General features: G+C 50.2%; 4 protein-coding genes across 9 annotated transcripts in view; 1 reads left to right on the top strand and 3 right to left on the bottom strand.

Moving 5' to 3' along the window:
• Window positions 1–19200, bottom strand: part of LOC147643358 (uncharacterized) — a 74652-nt gene that overhangs the window by 36173 nt on the left and 19279 nt on the right. The gene's annotated exons all lie outside the window — the stretch shown is intronic.
• Window positions 130–2795, bottom strand: LOC110181970 (transcription factor grauzone). The gene is made up of 5 exons (XM_020949921.2): window positions 2203–2795; window positions 1702–2137; window positions 1198–1642; window positions 909–1121; window positions 130–809 (listed from the first exon to the last, which is right to left on the bottom strand). Exons 1-5 carry the CDS (start codon window positions 2323–2325, stop codon window positions 254–256), a joined length of 1773 nt encoding a protein of 590 aa, XP_020805580.2. The 5' UTR covers window positions 2326–2795; the 3' UTR covers window positions 130–253.
• On the top strand, window positions 2672–16053 carry nocte (no circadian temperature entrainment). 5 transcript variants are annotated; one of them, XM_020949917.2, is made up of 6 exons: window positions 2672–3432; window positions 5215–5527; window positions 5607–5772; window positions 5836–11903; window positions 12391–12495; window positions 12564–16053. In XM_020949917.2, exons 2-6 carry the CDS (start codon window positions 5438–5440, stop codon window positions 13191–13193), a joined length of 7059 nt encoding a protein of 2352 aa, XP_020805576.2. In that variant the 5' UTR covers window positions 2672–3432; window positions 5215–5437; the 3' UTR covers window positions 13194–16053. The 5 variants fall into 5 exon arrangements, with proteins under 5 accessions (XP_020805576.2, XP_020805578.2, XP_020805579.2 ...); XM_020949919.2 differs by having other exon boundaries at window positions 2691–3285; XM_020949920.2 differs by having other exon boundaries at window positions 2733–2860.
• On the bottom strand, window positions 16749–17269 carry Neb-cGP (ATP synthase membrane subunit K, mitochondrial). The gene is made up of 3 exons (XM_020949832.2): window positions 17222–17269; window positions 17082–17158; window positions 16749–17003 (listed from the first exon to the last, which is right to left on the bottom strand). The coding sequence occupies exons 2-3, from the start codon at window positions 17154–17156 to the stop codon at window positions 16932–16934; spliced, it is 147 nt and encodes a 48-aa protein (XP_020805491.1). The 5' UTR covers window positions 17157–17158; window positions 17222–17269; the 3' UTR covers window positions 16749–16931.

Below are 19200 nucleotides of genomic sequence, written 5' to 3'. Positions count from 1 at the left end.
GGAAAGATTTTCTATGTTAGTTTTTAGTAGATTTTAAAAACTGCATACCCAATATAATTCATCATTGATTTAAACATATCAAATTCATTCGATATACCCCTTACACCCCAAAAAAAAATTGCAAGAAGCACAAGTTAAGGTTACGTATATATCTATTGGTTAAGCACATTTGTGTGCTCTGCTCTTATCTCTCACAGAAGCTTAGACTGGACTCTTCAGGGGCGTATACTAAAGTGGGAAAACATGGTGGGGCTCAGGACTGAGCCTCCGCAGATCCCGGTTTAAACTGGGGGTTGTGCGAGCGTGCCATCTTCGCACGCAACCACTCGTCCGCGTGGCGTTGCTTTATGTGCACGTACATATTGGAGCGGGAGCGACATTCCTTGGGGCAGTGCGGGCAGTTGTACAGCTGCAGGCCCGTGTGGATGGCCATGTGCTCGTCCAGGTTGCGCTGCTGCTTAAAGCTCTTCTCGCAGTACGTGCACTGCAGGTTGGTGGTCAACTTGTGGGCGTACTTTACGTGGCCTCGGAGAGCGGTCCGCGAGGTGCAGGTCTTGCCGCAGTGCGGACACACTGTGTCCGTGCTGTCGTGCGTGAATCGATGCAACCGCAGGCTATGCTCATTCTTCAGCCACACTCCGCAAACCGGGCACTCTACTGCCGGCGCTACCACACCCTGGTGCTCCAGCAGATGTCGCTCGAAGGAAGGCTTGAATTTAAACTTTTTGCCGCAGATGTCGCAGACGTGGCGGTGCAGGTCTTCGTGGATGGATTGGATGTGCCTTCGTAGCCGGTGTACATTCGCAAAGCTGCCCCAGAAAGCGATATAGAGATCGAAGCGGATTAGAAAGAGATGGCACAAACACACAACGGGATTTATGAAGTCCCGAAGCTTTCATCTAAGTCACCTCTTGCAGCAGATCTCGCAGGTGTGCTCCAACTGGTCGGTGTCGTGCTTGGCCAGGTGGTTGGCCATACGGCGCTCGCTGCTGAAGGTGCGTTCGCACTTGGGGCAGGGAAACTTGAGCACCTTGCCGATCTGGGCGACTTTGTTGTGCACGGTCTCGATGTGGGTGGCTAGGTAGTCCTGGGAGTTGAGCGATTTCTGGCAGATGGTACAGCTGCAACAGGATACCGACAGCAGAATAAATGGATGGATAGACATGCCGCCCCTTTTGGTTAGAAGGTCAGACTCACGTAAAGAGCTTGGGGTTGACATGCTTTCGGATGTGGTCCATCAGTTTAGAGGCGCGTGTAAAGACCTTGCCGCAGCATTTAATGTAGTACTCGCGCTGGTGAGCCTCCAGGAAATGGGTCTTCAGCTCGGACAGGTACTGGGCGCTGAAGTCGCACAGGTCACAGCTGGCGCTCATATAGCTGGCAATGGCCTCCTCGTACCGCTTAGCCAGCTGTGCGCGTGAGCATCCCTTAGGCTTGCGTTCGAGGACGGCCTGCAGCTCGGTCTCCTGCATATCATTGCCAATTCGCTGGTCGGGCGCCTTTCTACGCCGCCGCTTGCTGCCGTCGTCGAGCAGCTCCTTGAGCTCCTGGTGCAGGGAAATCCCGCTTCCCCGATCCTTGGAAGGGCGCTTGCGCTTGGCCGGCGTCTTGCCCTTGTTCTGAAGCCGGACCAGCGGCTCATCTGGAAGGGAACGAGCTTTATAAGCTGCAGAAAGGTATATAGGTATAGATGGACATCACCGTCCGAGGAGGAAGCGTCTGGAAGCGCCTCTGGCGCTTCAGGCTCGCTATCACTCGTGTGCATGGCCTCTAGGTAGGGCTTCTCGTCCTCCTCAGAGTCATCTTGCTCCTTGACGGACACAGAAACTGGCGCCTGCGCCGCCACCTCTACACTATCAACATTCACATCCAGCACGCTGCCCAGCAGGCTTAGGTTGTGCATGTCCAGCGGCTTCTCGTCCATGTCAGTCGCCGCCAGCGGCAGTTCGTCAATGTTTACGTCCACATCCACGCCACCCGTCCACTTCAGGGCCACGCAGTCGACGTCAACGTTGAGGAACTCCTTCTTCAGCGAGCACTGCTTCTGCTCCACCAGCTGCCAGAAGCCGTTGAAGTCCTCCAAGTGCTCACAGCAGTCGGTGCACACATTGGTCGAGATGCTGTCGTCGGGCAGGATCTGAGAAAAGGTTGACGACGACGGGTGAGTCGGGTAAGGCTCTCGACTGTTCACAGTGCACCCACCTCCAACTGGAGAAACTTGGCTATCATCTTGACCAGCCGCGTCTCCGCCAGCGTCTCGTCCGTTTCGAACAGGAAGACGGCGCTGCCGGGGCTGAGGCAGCGCAGACAAAGGCGACAGATCATTTTGGAGGACTTGCTACACAATCAGATAAATGCGATTTTCAGCTGCTGCGCCGTAAACAACATAATTAGCGTTCCACTCCTCAGCTCTGGTCCCACTGTTGCTACATAGCCGAAAGAGACTAGGGCTCTGGTCACACCGATTGTACTTTCACAGCTGATTTCTGCTTCCCGTTTAACAAAATTTTGCCAAATTCTTCATTTTTTTATGTTTGTAAACTTGATGAACACACTTTTCCGGTTCCGAGTTGCTAAAATTACATTTCATAGGTGTATGTATTCATTCACATCGATCTTGAAACTATCGATGACGCCTGTCAGATCCACTATCGTTAAGAGTGGCAGCTCCGATAACGATTGATTACAGCGACCTCGTCTGGCAACGCTCGCCGCAAAATGGCAAAAAAATAATACATATGACGATTTAAAACTAATGACAATTACGTATTACGTGAAAAGAACGCACCGCGAATAATTAAAAGCCAATTGACAAGCTGCCTAGTTCAATAGGGCCCCAGTCGGAAGAGAGCGTGTGTGTGTGAGTGCAAATCTGCGGAAAATACAGCCGTGCGAAAAGTGATTCGAACGGGTTTCGTATCCGAGCATTTTGGGGCCTCCACCGATCCGATACCATTTCCCATCTACACACTTGCAAAAAACGACAGCGCCGTTGCCGCGCGCGAGAGCGAGAGGCAGGGAGCGACAAAGACGACGACAGGGAGCGGAGAGGAGAGAAGAGAGTTGGTCAGCTAGCAAGCAAGCGAGCGAGCGAGAGCGAGTGCGCTGACAAAGCCAGCCAGCCAGCGCAACACAGCAAACGGAACGGGCGAAAATCGTAACGAAATCCAACCAAATATACAAGTCCAAGTAGAATTGCAATCACAGGTTCCGGCGGCGGCTGTTTGGCAGACAAAGGCCAGCGAAACGTGTACCCGCAGCTAACTGCAAACAGGAAACATTTCAGTGAGTTCGGTCGAGCTTTTGTTGTTTTCGTTCGGTTTTCGCAAGCGACAGAACGGGCGCTGAGTAAGCGCCAGAAAGAGTGCAAAAAAAAAAAGGAAGCAAGGAGCAACGAACTGTGTTTGCGGTGTGTGCTCTGTGTGTGAAAGGGTAAGCTATATGTAGATGTCGCCGATTTCTCTTGCTCGCTTCCACACTGGCTACTCGTGGAGTCTGGCGAAATCTAAACTCTAGAAATCTAGCGGCCGGTGGGTGGCCAGCTTGGATTCCCACATTCTGATAATTCACAAGAATCGCATCGGTATCGGCAGTTCACAGTAAAAACAGTGATATGAATAACAAAACAAATGAACGATACTGGCTTTGTTAAATCTGCTGTATGTAAGGGAGCGCAAGAGTGACCTCGTGTTGTCCCACTCGCGCTCCCACGATAGACCAGCGTTGCATTTGTAGGCGGCAGGTTTTTCTTTTTGTTGCCATACACCTTTGGCGTAGTGTTTGGATACAAATTACGAATAATTGGAAACCAAAGCCAAGTTGCGTTGTTGTGGCTCCTAAATTATTTATTAATTGTCAGGTGCAGTCGCATAAGATTCCGTCGCCGTTTGTTCCGATACCTGTGCCCGGTACGGCAACGCCGTTCTCCACACCACTCACACGCACGCAATACATGCGAATCGAGTAGCAGTTCGAAGTGGAAGAGGAAGAACTCGGCGAAGAAGAAGCAGCGGCAAACTTCGTGTTGGACGGTGGAAAGCAGAATTAAAAGTTTTTGTGCGAAAGAAACGGTTAACCACAGTTGAAATTCACACAAAGAGGCGACAGAGTTTGCCAGCTCGCATCTAAGCATTAAATGTAAACAATTGGCTATATTTTTCAGCTTAATTTTAGTTTCTTCAGTTCTCATTCCTGTCTCTTCATTTGCTCTAACAAACCAAACTCTAAGTGCGTGTGTGTCTGTGTGAGTGCGGTGTTTAAACGGTATATGCTACGGTGCCTTCCCTTTTGCGTTACCCTTTTGTGTGTTCCACCAGCCACTGAACACAGAAACACAAATAATAAGTCCTGGCTATCAGAGTAAAGTAAAACAAAAAAATTGCACTCGGCGATTAAATAATAACTAACAAAGCAATCTCAGCGTCGTAGTCGTTTCTCTCTCTCTCTTGCTTGCTCTCTTTGAGAGTGGACTTAGTGTGTGCGTGCGTGAGTTTGTGTGCTGTGGTGCGAGTCTGGCTGCCAATGGTTGTTGTTATTATAAAAAGGGAAAAATAATTCATGCCAAGCATTTAATTGTCTTGCCTTGCCTGCTTGGCCTTCCAAACTCTCCCTTTTTTTTCCCCCAACATTCGATTCGTGCAAATCCCCAAATTGCTTACATTTTAAATGCTCTTCACCTGGCCATTGTTGTTGGGAGGATTTTTACAGCCCCCGTTGCTTTTGTTGTTGTTGAGTTTCAGTTATAGTTGTAGTTGTCAGCCATTGTTCGCCTCCCCCCTACTCCAATAATTACAAGACGCCACCGCAAATACTTCTTTCAATGCGTTGCCGCTTCTGCCGCTGTGTGGGCAGTGAGATAGAGAGGGATAGAGCTGTGCTCATCTAACCATCTCGCTTCAACAGCCGCCCATCTTGGGCGGCATGAGTTGCGTGCGCTCAGTGGGACTGTTTGGCCCGCTCGCACCAAACATTGTTCGCACTACTGTGTCAGTGGGAGTGGGAAGGTGGCATAGTCGGAGCGGAGCGGGCGGCGGCGGCAAAAAGAGAAGAGAACAACCCGGCTGAGCACAATTTGTAGAGTAGTGTAGAGTTGAGCAAACGTACCAAAACAAAAGCCACAAAGCCAATGTGTGCAGTAAACAAATTGCGGGGATCAGCTGCCTCGCTCACACTCCCTACTCACGTCCCACACCCATCTCCGTTCCTCTTTTGCAGCTCACCAGGAAGACTGAAGAAATAAGATTCCCAGCCGAAGAGCTGCGATCCCAACAAAAGAAGGCGAGAGCTATAGAGCGCCTACACAGTAGCAGCAATAGCAGCAAAAGCCCCATCGGCATACATAGCGACATCCAAAGCCCATCCTCCAGCGCGTCGAGAAGAGAGCGGAGCGCGGCGGCGGCGACAAGGAAGCTAACGCTAATGAGGATCTATTGGCAGCATGAGTACACTGGGGGGAAGTAGGGGAGAGCGAAATGCCAAGCCCAAATTCACAGCGTTGGATATAAATCGCATGTACAAGAATAGCCGTGTAAGTATATCTTTCCTGTGACCCCATACATCCCTTATCTTCAATCGGCATCCTTATCCACATGCTCATATATCCGCAGGGTGAGTCGAGTGAACCATCTGCACAAAAGAATCAAGTGCCACGTAAACATGGAATGCAAATCTTGGGCAAAGTGCCGTCCGCTAGGCGACCACCAGCCAATCTGCCATCCCTGAAGGCCGAGACCAACACCAGTACCAACAACAATCTCCTAGTCTCAGTCGAAGGTGAGTTTGGGAGCATACTTCCCGTTGTATGGACATGTATAACCTCTGTTTTGTTTACTACAGGAGCTACATCGGGAGCAGCAGGCGCAGGCGGAGCATCAGGAGCGGGCGCGGCTGGATCTAATACTAGCCACAACAACAGCACTGCCCACAGCGGAGGTTCAGGAGCGGGAGGATCAGGGGGCGGATCGGGAGCCGGCGGCGGAGGAGCTGCGTCTGCAACTGGTGGGCACCATCAGCAACACCAGCAGCAGCACCATCACCATAGCCAGCAGCACCATCACAACAACAACGTCGGCCTTGGCCCCAACTCCGGCAAGTTTGTGAACAGCAGCAACAGCAGTAGCATCAACAACAACGCTAGCTCCGGCGGCGGCAATAAAAACTTTAAACTAATCAACAACTCCGGCGGCGGGGGAGGAGGATCTTCAGGCGGCGGGTCGACAGGAGGAGGCGGAGGAGGATCTGGGTCCGGCGGACACTCGGTCAACTCGCCCAAGACATGGTCTGCCATAACCACAGGACACGAGCGGGGCTCGGGGGGCCAGCACTTTGGTCGTCAGTCGCAGCAACAGCAAGTAGTGCCCCACTATCAGAGTCCCCAATTTCAGTACGAGTTCCCCACGCTGGACGGCACAGTTGGCAGCGGCGCCGGCGGCGGCGGATCGGGTGCGGGTGTAGGATCGGGAACTGGAGCGGGCAAGAGCCACTACCAGAACCAGTCGCACCACGCCAGCCAGCAAAACCACCACCACCACCACCAACAACACCAGCATCCGCAGCACCACCAGGGGCAGCACCACCACCAACAGCAGCACCAGCACCATCGGGACTACCACCATGGCCACGGTCGCCAGTATGGACACCACTCACATCGGGATTACAGAGATGGCAGCGACGACGTCGGCGGCGGAGTCGGCGGGGAGATGGGCGAACTGAGTCTTCGTCCACAGAACGACACGGCTGCATGGCTGCAGCAACAAGAGAAGGCGGCCAAGGAAGCAGCGGCAGCGGCGGCGGACCAGGGGCTGAACCTACAGGGCCCGGGCCACCACCAGATGGCGGGTAACGGAGGTGGCGCTGGCGGAGGCGGTGGATCAAGCGGCGGAGCTGTGCCCCTTCCCATCCTCTCTCTAATGCCCTCGTTTATGCGGAGCGGTGCTCCCTTGCCCGGTTCGGGCACGACAGCAGCCTCTATATTGGCCGGCGGCTCCTTGGACTCGACGGCGTTGCCGAGTGCTCCCTATCAAAACGGGATTCTAGGTGCACGATCCGCCTCGCCGGCGGTAGTGGGCAGCGGTGGTTTTCGGGCAGCCGCTGCCATTCCCAAGCGTCCACCGGCCGCTTCTTCGCCTCCACAATCTGGACTTGGCATTGGAGGCTCTCCCACTCCTCCGCAACAGCAGCAGCAGGCTAACGGCGGCGGTGGCGGTGGAGCTGGACGAAAGGACAAGGACTACGTGGTGGAACCTGAGGTGGCCCAAATGCAGCGCCCCATCATCCGCGAGGAGGACCTTGAGCGCCTCAACGCCATCGCTAAGGATGACAGCTGGACCAAGCAGGACGACATTGACTATACGAAGAAACTAACATTCTCGGACGACGAGTCCACTCCGGAGGAGCACCAGGCCCAGGGCAGCAAGCAGCACGCCTCCAGTGCCCAATTGCAGTTGCAAGGTTCCTCCTCAGTATTGGCTAGTAATGATCAACGCAAACTTCCTAGCTCCACCGCTGGCTCTAACTGGCAGCGTGGCAAGGAGAGCAGTGAGCGCGAACAGCCGCCAGAAGGTGGACAGGATCAACAGCAGCAGCAACAACAGCAAGATATTCGGCAGCAGAACGGCCATCGTGGCAGCTCCGGCAACGTAGGAGCGCCAGTGGCCGGTGGAATTGCATTGGATGCCAGTGTATACGAACGAGTGAAGCAACGCAAGGAGGAGGAAGACCGTCGTGAGATGGAGCGCAAGCAGGCAGCAGCCAAAAAGCTGCAGGAGCTTGAGATGAAGATGAACAGCAAGAAGGCTGCGGCGGCAGCTCTTGCGGGAGCCGAAGGAGGAGTATCCTCTTCGGCATCAGCCTCGTCATCCATCGAGGCGCCACCACCGTCCGCGCCACTGGGAAATGTCAGCGAAGACGAAGGCGGAGGCCCGCATAGACGACCACGCGGCAGCATCTCCAGCCTAAGCAGCGGTGTTACTCCCACAGGCACCGCTGGCGTCGGCGGAGTGTCGGCCTCCTCGTCGGCAGGCGGCGACTACGGTCAAAAGACCGTATTCCTCACCCATTTCCAATCGAATTTACCACCCCGTTTCCAGCGGCAGCAGCAGCAACAACAGCAACAGCAGCAGCTGCCGCGCCTAGAGAAGAGCGCCTCGGCCAGCAGCGCCTTTGATAGCAATTCTCGATACCTACAGAAGGGCGGCGTAAGTGGTGGCGGAGGAGCGCCTGGAGGAGCATCGGCCAACAGCGGCCAGGGACGCACCATCTCTGGTGGCTATGCGCAACGTGGTGGCAGCGTTGGAGGAAGCGGCAGCAGTTACGGACGCAATCGGCACGACAGTGCCAGTGCTCGAGAGGAACAGGAGTTGGAGCAACAGCAACGATTTACCCGCGGACAGGAATACCGTCAGGCGCAGGCACTGCCACGAAGCATCTCCGAAAACTCGCACCGCAAGACAAGCGTCTCGTCGGCCGGTGACGAATTTGTTGGCGCGATGGGTCCCGGATCGGGCTCTTGTTCATCGTGGGCGGAACAGACAGATGCCGAGCAGAAGGTTCACCATCGACACCGCGAGGAGAGCTTCTCCTCGACCCACAGCCACGACTCGGCGGTTCAAATCAAGATCCTGCAGCGGCCGGCCAGACAACCGAGCCTCAGCGAGGAGTCCTCAGCGCAGCAAAAGCAACTGCCAGCTTCGCCACAGCAACAAAAATCACTGCCGGCGGAGCCCATGCCCACGCAGATTCTGCGGCGAAGCGTTGAGATCGAGAAGCCCGCCGATGATAAGCAGGACGAAAAGTCATCGCTAGAAACGGACGACAAAGTAAAGGCGGCCTCAAGTGGCGTCAAGGTGGAGGAGGAGAAATCCGGAAATAAGCGCCCCAGTCCCAGAAGCGCAGCTGCAGGCACAGGAGGAGGTCGTGGCGGACGCAGCTATGGCGGCAGCGGCAGTGGCGGATCAGCCGCTGGATCCGTCGGATCGGGCAGTAGCTATCGTGGCCAGAGAAGCTCCAGTGACTGGAGCAGCAGTCGTGGTAGCGGTGGTAGACGCTACTACGGCAGCGGCGGGGAGCAATCTGAGCACTCTGAGGACGTGGACGAAGAGTGCTACAGCAGCGGAGGTGGTGGAGCAGGAGCGGGAGGAGCAGCACGTCGCAGCCCCAAGGAATCTGGAAGCAGTGCTCCTGGTGCTGGGCAGGCGGCGGCAAACAAGGCTGGCTTCTCGCCCCGCGGTGAACCTTCGCGACGCGGACGCGGTGGTCTGTCGAGCGGTGCAGGATCCGCCCCCGGTTACCGCCGACAACCCGTTGGCACTGGCCCCACCGGAGGTTCGGGAGGAGCTGGAGGAGCGACACGAAGCTACGGCAGGCTCGGCTACGAGGAATATGGCAAGCAACGCACCTCAGAGTCAGAGGGGGACCTGGACAAGACCAAGCAGAATCAGCTGGCACTAAGCGCCGGCCTGCACAAACCCAACAAGGACGACAAGGATGGGTCTGCCCTCAGCGGCGAGGAGAAGGACAAGACTGCCACCATGGCCACCGGCCACAACACTGCCCTGCTGGTCAAGGACGAGGCGCAGAAGGACTCGCCGGCCCGCCTACCGCCCGGTCTTTCGTCAGCGGTCACAGCTGGATCCGCATCTGCCACATCAAATTCAGTCGGAGCCCTTTCCGGCTCGGCGGACAAGAAGAAGAACGACTCCTGCTCTGTGGTTGGCGGCGAGAAGGCGGCTAGCGGTAAGTTGCCTGCCATTGGTGAGAAGACACCTCTTGGTGCCGTGGGATCGGGTCCGTCGTCCAATCTTTTGCTTGAAGCTGGCGCCCCCGTCAACACGATAATCTTTGAGAACTCCACGTACAAGCAGCAGCAGGCGGCGGCCGCTGCCGTGGTGGCCAAGCCTACCGGACCGCTCACTGTATCAAGCGCCGGTGGCAGTAGCAGCGGAGCCGGAGGAGTAGTATCAGGTAGCGCGACTAACACTGTGGAAAGCCTGTCCAGCGCCCTCTCCCAGATGACCTTCGGTGGTAAGCCGACTGGTGCCGGCGAAGACTCTCAGGACATGAAACTGGGCTTCAGCTTTGGCGACGATCCAACCGCGCCACTCAAGGTGGACGCAATGGAAAAGACGCCCAGCCAGCAGCAGCAACAGCAGCAACACTCTCAGCAGCAACAGCAGCAAAACAACTCGACGGCGGATCTCAACATGAAGATAGCCAGCGTGAAGAAGGTGTGGGAATCGGCCACGCCAATGTCGGAGGGCCCCTCACCGGCACAGGTGCAACAGCAGCAGCAGCAGCCCCAACAGCAACAGCAGTCACAGGTGCAAGTGGGCTCCCAGCAGCAACAGCAACAACAGCAGGTCGTGGGCCAGCAGCAGGCTGGCGACGACGGCGGTGGCCACATGAGCGCAGCTTCCTTCGTGGCCGCTGCAGTGGCCGCCTCGCAGCACCAGCAGCAGCAACAGCAGCAGCAGCACCAGCAGATGCCCCACTACGCGGTTTCGGCGGTGCACATGCAGAGCCACCATCACCAGCAGCAGGCGGCGGCAGCGGTGGCAGCGGCGCAGGCGCAGCACCACCAGCAGCAGCAGGCGCACCATCAGCACCATGCGCTTTCTTCGCCAGGCCCGGTGCCCGGCGGACATAGCCATGGCTACGGCCATGGCTCGCCCTTCGATGCGGGCTCCCTGGAGCAGCAGTTCCAGCAGGAGGATTATCCCAGTCCTCAACAGCAGCAGGCACACCAGAAAGCCAAGCAGCTGCAACAGCAGCAGCAACAGCATCTGGGCATGTCGCCACCGCCTAGCCAACAACAGCAGCACTCGCAGCAGCAGGCACACCAACAGCAGCTGCAGGCCCATCAACAGCAGCAACCGCCGTCGTTCTACCAGGCGTCACCACAGTTCGGCGTCGGAGGCATTCCCACGATCCCCAGCCCGCCGGCTGCGGTGTTCAACTCGTCACAGATGGCGCCGCCGCCACCGGCGCAGGGCGTCAACCTGTACGCTCCATTCCATTCGCTCGATCATTCGAGCCGCTCGCCCGCTTACTCGGCGGCGGCGGCCGCCCACAGCTTCCCGGGCCACTATGCGGCCGCAGCGGCTGCGGCGGCAGCAGCCGCAGGCGGCGGACCCTTCAACGTCAACGTGAACGCATACGCAATGCAGACGCCGCACGGTGGAAACCTGCCGCCCACAGCGCCCGCCCCGGACATGTACTCAAACCTCTCGTCACAGTTCCGTCTGGGCGGTGGACCTGGGCCGGGACCCGGTCCCTTCGGACAGCCCAGTTCGCAGCAGCTGAGCAACCCGAGCAACCATGCGGCAGTAGCTATCATCTCGTCCAGCAGCAGCTCCATGATGTCATCGGGCGCGGCCAAGCCGCCGCCCAGCCAGCAGCCCATTGGGGCCATAGGCTCAAAGTCGGCGGGCAGTGGTGGTGGTCCGGGACCAGGACCTGGCCCTGGACCCGGTCCGGGATCCGGTCCCTACACCGCTCAGCAGTACATGAATCTTTACGCGGGACCACCACCGCAGCATCCTGGTCAGGGCGGTCCGCCACCCGGCGCCCACCAGTTACAGTCGAACAGCTATTACTCGAATTCGGCGCCCGGTGGACCCAGCGGACCCCAGTTCTACGGCGGACCTCCACCTCAAGGCAATGGAGGAGCTCAAAGCTACGGTCTAGCAACAGCGGCCGGCATGTACGGGGGCCATCAAGGTGGACCACCAGGCTCCAACGGACCGCCTGGACCGCCACAGTCGCAGCACACGATGGGCACCTTCAACACTCAGTTTATGAACTCGCAACTACTGACGGCGGCCAACATCAACCAGTACCGTGGCGGACCAACGCCAGGAGCGGCATATCTCAAGGGCAGCCAGGGCCAAGGACACATGCAAGACTCGGTAAGCCATGGCAAGGAAATTGGAAAGCAGGCGATGAAGATTTCAAGATACCCGGAGAGTATTACAAAATTGCAATGAAACTAAATGATGGATGTACTGTTTTTGTAGTCATGAAAATCAAGAAAAATATGCCACAAATAAGTCCTACGTCTTGTTTTAAGCTTTTGTCCGAATTGGTTTAAAAATGTAGGGACTTGAGGGGTAAAAGAGTTCCTTAAGACCTTTAGGTTAGGAGACGACTCTAATAATCTAATTAAGTTTGGGTGCGAACCCAAAAAAAAGGCAAAGCGTAGCAGATATGAAGATAGATATGAATTAAAAGATTTAAGATTTACACCATATTCCATAAACATTCTTGGAGTATACTTGGGGAAGAAATAATGTACCTAAACAACAACTCATAATCGAACTTGGGTAAAATTAATGAAATTAGCTAATACTTATAAAACCGCCATACTTAATGCCTCTCTCCCGATCTTTTCCCAAGATGGGCCGTCAGCTAAAGAGCCCCCTGAGCGCCGACATGAGCCTCGGACTGGCTAAGCAGGTGCAGTCGCAGCCCAGTCCACCGCACCATAAGAACTACGGGGCCGTAAGTAACAGCAGCTAGGAATCGAGCTTCCCTTTACTAAGTTCCTGGGTTCCCTTTTATCTTTTCAGTGGGATCTGCAAAACCAAGTGCTACAACAGCAGCAGCAGCAATCTCAGCAGCAGCAGCAACAGCAGCGGCAAGGCGGTGGAGGCGGCGGCGGCAACGGCAATATGAGTGCCCTTGGCGGCCGTGGAAGCGGTGCCGTGGGCAGCGGTAGCGGTAATGGAGGTGGCGGAGGTTCCCAGGTGGGCGGCAATGGTGGCGGTGGCAACGGTGTCGGCAGCGTGGGCCAGAGTGGCGGCGGCCAGGGACGATATCCCACGCCCATTCAGAGGCCCAACAACTACCCGCAACATCCGCAGCAGCAGCAACAGCAGCAGCAGCATCAACAGCGGGATCAGGCAGCGGCAGCTGTAGCAGCAGCGGCGGCGGCACAGCAGCGTGTGCAAAACATGCGCCAGGTGACTGGCGGCGGTGGCGCCGGTGGAGGAGGTGGCGTTGCCGGCAGTGCCGGTGGCGGTAGCCAAACACCGGTCGGACCGCCTGGCGGTAACAATGGCGGCAACGGTGGACCAGGTGGTGCCGGAGGCGGTGGAGCTGGCGGTGCGGCGGGCTCAGGCCCCGGCAAGCCCTACTATGCGAACAACGCCACCGGAGCCGGCGGCGGAGCCAATCGAGGAGAGTGGCACGCAAATTGAGTGCTTATTGGACACGCTCACCTCCCGAGCCACCCAAGCCAGCCACCAGTACCACAGCCACCCACTAGCAGCCTCCACACGGACACGGACACACACAGGCGAATATGGAGGGACATGGAGGAGTAGCAGACGAACGGATGAGCTGGAAGGGGATCGAAGCCAGGAGGAGAACTAGCGAAAGCGCAAGCAATAGAATCGGATCGAAAATGATTATAAAAAGGATAAGAAAGATGAGAACGGAGAGTCCTATCGAAGAGAACCAGAATCGAGAGAGGAGAACGAGGGGATGCGAGTGAGTGAGTGATTAAGGGGAATCCCCATCACACCACAAACGGCAAGAGAGCAAGAACAACAAGAGCAACATTAAGAGCGACACCCAGAGCAAGTCTCCCGAAAAACATAAACAAGTAGTAGCGAACATAACCGCCAAGGCAAATGTCGAAAGTGAGAAGAAAAAACTAGTTAAAACAAGGCAAGCGAGTAAGGAAATAATAATTGCAACAAGAAATATTTAAAACAAAACACAAAAAAAGCAAACACAACACCACACACACACCACACACAACCACGTGCATAAAATCTTCATACATATAATACATACATACTTACATAAAATAGCAGAGTGTATTTTTTGTCAAACAAATTTACATAATATTATGTTACTTTTATAATTACATTTATTATTTTTTGTAGTAGATTCTCTTCCCCTTTAAAAACGAAACAACAACAACAACATAATGAACCTTTGGCACTGCGTATGCTTTAATTTTTTTATATATATATACATACATATTGTTTAACTTTTTTGCAACCAACAAAAAATCAACTAATAATTCTAATTTATGATTATGCTACAATATACATTATATATACAATCTATCGTATCTATCTAATATCTATCGAAATCGATCTATCTGTATAAACAGCGAAACAGACAAGACAGACAGACAGAAAGGCAGTGTGTGAAAGAGAGAGAGAGAAAGGAAAACAGAAAGAGAGATCGAAAGAGATAGAGACAGAAATGTGGAGAGTAATGAAAGGCGAGTTTGTTTAAGCGCAAAGTTAAGTTCAAAAGTAAAGCAAATACATACATATAGAAATCTTGTCTTATAAACCACAACAGACACTTGCGTCACAAATTGTACTCTGCGGGCTCCTATATATGTATACAAATACACACTCTAATATATATATATCATATATATATATATGTATATGATGACAAAACCCTGATCCTCTAAAATATGGAAACCGAATAACGAGAAAAACCAAAATGGAACCAAGCTTAAAATTGAAAAAAAACAAAAAGTGTTCAGCGCAATCGCACACGGGTGGCAACGTCGTCGCCTCCGCCGCCACTGTCGCCGGCCAGCAGCCAGTGTTGCCACCTCGGCAGCCGTTGCCGGCGATAATAAGTTAATCGATTATCATTTACCCGCCAGCTGCAATTTGAAGAAATGGCAAAAGCTGCGATCGACAGAATACAGATCGAACGTTTATATATGCTCAAGGTAGAACGGGAGCGTAACGCAACGCTACGTACGTAACGTAACGCAATGGATGGCAAAGGAAACAAATTGAAATTTAAACAATTTATATAAATGTGTAATTCATTATGTAACTGTAACTTAACAAGGATATGATATGTATGGCATATACTAAACACATACACATACACTTGCATAAATATACATACATTTATAGAGGCAAAATCCAAGCGAAACAACAAAAACAAAGGGACAAACAACAAACACTCCAAGCAAACATTTTTAACGAAAGCGGAAAGCCCACACACAGTAATTACAAGTAAATTAATACAATTAACCTCGTGACCCGCAACAAAAATAACATAAATAAATACAACAAATTAAACAGATTCCGACGGAACGAACGGGGCATGGGATCTCTCTCTCAGTCCCCGAAGCCAACCGGTGCGCGAGATCCCTGTCAAGCTTTCCGGATCCCGCCCCTATGCGACTAAATGTAGTAGAATTAATATAATAAAAGCAAAGCCAGTGAACGAGGAAAAAGTAAAAAAAAGGCTATGGCACTTTCCGCTAGTCTGCTAACCAAACAGAAACATAATTTCAATGGTATCAAAGTGCATATAGCGTTATTAATTAGTCCACACACATCCTCCCTACACATTCACACACACTCACATATACCCCTAGCCACGCCCACAACAAAATGGGATATTTGCTATGCCAGGCAATGTTTAGTTATTAAAAAGAAAAGAAAACCGAAAGAGAAACAAACACAAATTAAATGAAATGACGAGTAAACATTAACGTAAACGTAACGAAGCAAGCTTGCTTTCACACAATACATGTAAAAGGTATATTATAGCATATATAATTGATAAATGATATAAACATTAATTTATACCTATATTTTAAAATGCATCGTCTCTGGTTTTTCGTCTCCACTAAGCGCAGACAAGACAAGGATAGCGGCACAGCAGGATAAGAATGATAACGAGTATGATAGCGATAACAATAACGATGATGGTTAAGGCAGGAGGCCAAGGACCGCAGAAACAGAGTGTAGGAGCACGAAGGATTAGGGGAGTATGAGAATGAGAATGCAGGATAGGCGGTGGAGAAGATTATATGGCATACAAAGCATATGTAAACCATTTTTACATTCAATTCATTCAAATTAATTTGTAGTAATACTGAAATTTCGATAAGCCGGGGGGGGGGGCTAACGAAAGCTCTAAACCCGTCAAAACGCCCTCTCAAAATCCCTTCCCCCCAAGTCCCACGAAAAAGAAAGGAGATTTAAAACAAGTTTGAAATGAAATAAAAACTTTAAATAAAATATTAAAACGAAACCAAAAAAATCAAAAAAGAATAAAGCCGATTTTTGGTAATTGCATTCCTAGAGATCATGGACAACCCGACCCATTGCTGTGTCTTTTCGAAATGAAATTGTAGAATAGTTTAAGTTGGTAATATATGATTTTTCGATCAAATATTTATACACTTTCAGAGATTCCTTGGTTACCAGATGATATATCATTGATCTTAGCTGCAGCAGTAAATGAAGAACATTTTTATTAAAAGGTGTCTGTAAAGTTTTTGGTTCATTTGGCTTTAAATTGCGTGAAAACTTGGACAACGTATGTTGTCAAAAAGAGAATTCTTTAGCAAATTACAGGTTTCAGTATTGGCAACACTTATGTAAAGACATTTTGTTAAAATGACTTAGAGGTAGGTATGTATGCACAAAGGTAAAACGATGAAAACCATCTCATTAATAGCTTGAATGGTTTGTTTTACACAATATTAAATAAGAGAGTATGGGTATGTTGCTTTGCTTAGAATGCAACAGCTATTGCCTCTCTTTATACCATATAACACATACAATTGTTGCTGAAGAGTCGGTGGAACAACCTATCATTCACTGAGTCACCCTGAGTCCATATAAGATCAAAAGTGGAGGTCTCATCTGCCGCTAATTATCCCAAGAGTAATAACTCCAACATCTCTGTCCGATGGGCAAAAATGCATCGTTGAACCGAAGGATCATTACATAACACGCATTTTGGGGTTCAGTGTGTTACATTCTCAACTTATTTATTCCTTCAAGGCCTTGCACTACACATAAAATATACACGCCCCCGCACCGGGAACGTCTGCCAAGTGGTCTTGTTACCGGCAGCACTAGATCCAGAGTCTGACGACGGCTCTTCCTCATCCTCAGCTGGTGAAGTGGCACGCATGGGAGCGGGCTCTACTTCTTCTTGGGCTTCAGCACCTGGTAGGCGATCAGCAGGCCCATCACGGCGTACGTGGCCTTGGCCACCTGGAAGACCGGATCGGTGGCATAATACCAGGATTAGCAATACAGCTCCATGAACCGGGCGAACTTCACGATACTCACGTTTGCACGGCCGGACATGGTAGTGCCATTGAAGATTTTCGACAGACCGGTCAGTTTCTCGCCTTCGCCAGCCATGACTGGAGGTAGAAACATGTAATGGGTTAATTGCGAACTCGGCAGAAGCCCTGAACTCGACTTACTTTTGGGTTTATTTGTACGAATTCGAGCTGCTGCAAGCGACAATAAAAAGATTTTCGGCTGAGGTTATACAACTGACAGGGCTGCAAACATATATCGATGTTCCTATCGATAGTACTTATGTTTTTGAAAGAGCCGATACATCGATTATTTTTTTAACACCACAAGAGCAACATTTTTTACATGTGTTCTACATTTTAAAACACATTTAATATTTAAAAATATTGGCGGAATGTAAGGTTTAACCTTTACAAATGATATCAAAAGACAATAAGCTTTAAAGCTCAAAGAAGGTAAAGAAATTCGAAAAAGGTACCCGAAACTTTGAAAAGCTTACATAAAGTTATAAGATATGAAGTCATTTTACGTATTTTTAAATATATATAAATATTTATACACTTTATCGATTGAAGGTAATTATCCCAATCTTTATCCAGATTTATTAGCCCAAAAAAAATTGCAAATAATTTCTGAAAGCCTGATTAACAATAAATTATTATTAATGTTTTTGTATGAACTTACAGAGGGTATTTCACCTTTTGTCAGCAAAGGATTCATTTCCGACCATATAAATAATATATATTCTTGATGAGAATCAAAAGGCGAATCTTTCTAGCCAAATACTTCAGGAAAATTTTTTTTTTACAAATTTTGTAAGGGGTAACATCATACATTTTTTTTTTAATTTCACAAAAATTTAAATTTTGTAAAAATATTAATTTAGTATGCAGATTTATTAACCCAATCAAAATTAGCTTAGAACAGCTTTCCGAATTGAAATTGATGCTCTTTTGGCTTAGTTATGGCATTGTGAAAATTCGATTTATAAAAAAAAATTAGCATATAAAAACAACGATAAATATTCGCTGAAAAACAATTGAATATTCAGTATGCGTATTAGCTAACCTATTAATAATGACCTATAATAATTAGCACAGACAAGCTTTCCCAATAGATATTAATTTTTGGCTTAGGTTTGATATTTGAAAATGTTTGATTTTTCCAATAATTTATTAAAACCTAAAATATATTAAGATATATACCTTTATATACCTTTTTAGGGTATTATAATTTAAGTCAGAAGCTTTTAACTCTGTAAAGGAATCCTTTTCGACCCTATAAATCATATATATTCTTGATCAGCATCAAAAACTGAATCAATCTAGCTCAGTTTGGGAAGAAAATTCTTTTTATCAAAATTTTCAAAATTTTATGAGGGGTTACATCGTTAAAATTTTGCAAAAAAGGGGAAATTTTTAATATGTTTAAAATGTTAAATTCAATATGCAGGTTTGCAAAGCTAATAAAAACTAACACAGAAAATTTATCCGAATTGAAATTAATGCATTTTTGACTTAGTTATGGTATTTTCCTTTGGACAACTACCACCGTTGATAGTTCGCCATCAAACTGGATGAATTAAATGTGGTAATAAAACCCGTGAAGGCTTTTTACTTTCAGGCAAGACTCTTATGATTCCAGAGTCACATGGAAATCACACTATATAATTAGTTTTCCTGCTTAATTAGAGGCCTCTCCATTCGCTGAAGTTTAAGCCTGGGCATTCAGAAATTTTTAATCTCGGCATGTGGAAAATTACAGTGTTCTTATCAAATGTCAACGGCAGCTTTGGCAAATCGCATCTAATTACCGGGCTACAAATAATTGCACTGTACTCGCCCCGCCATATCTATTCGCGACCTGTGCGGAGGCTCATATTTCCACAGACTCATTAAAATTATAATGCACTTCCTGGGAACCAAGGGCTGCCATTTGATTGTCAAGAAGAGCCAAAGAATGAAAGTGAAAGGCCAAAAAAAAGTCGTGTAATTAGAGCCATGAATGCACTTGCACTTCCACACACACCCTCACGCCCCTCTTCACGGGACAAAAAAAAAAGCATATTAAATGAAAGCAGTGCCAAATCCTCCGCCTTAGTGTTCAGCGAACAAAAAGTACAATCAAGCCTGCTTTAGTCGAA

This window comes from Drosophila serrata, unplaced genomic scaffold (assembly GCF_035046125.1).
Source record: "Drosophila serrata isolate PLE 108 unplaced genomic scaffold, ASM3504612v1 contig_276, whole genome shotgun sequence".
Classification (NCBI taxonomy): domain Eukaryota; kingdom Metazoa; phylum Arthropoda; class Insecta; order Diptera; family Drosophilidae; genus Drosophila; species Drosophila serrata.
Note: the sequence above shows the minus strand (reverse complement) of the source record. Positions and strands in the feature narration are given on the sequence as shown.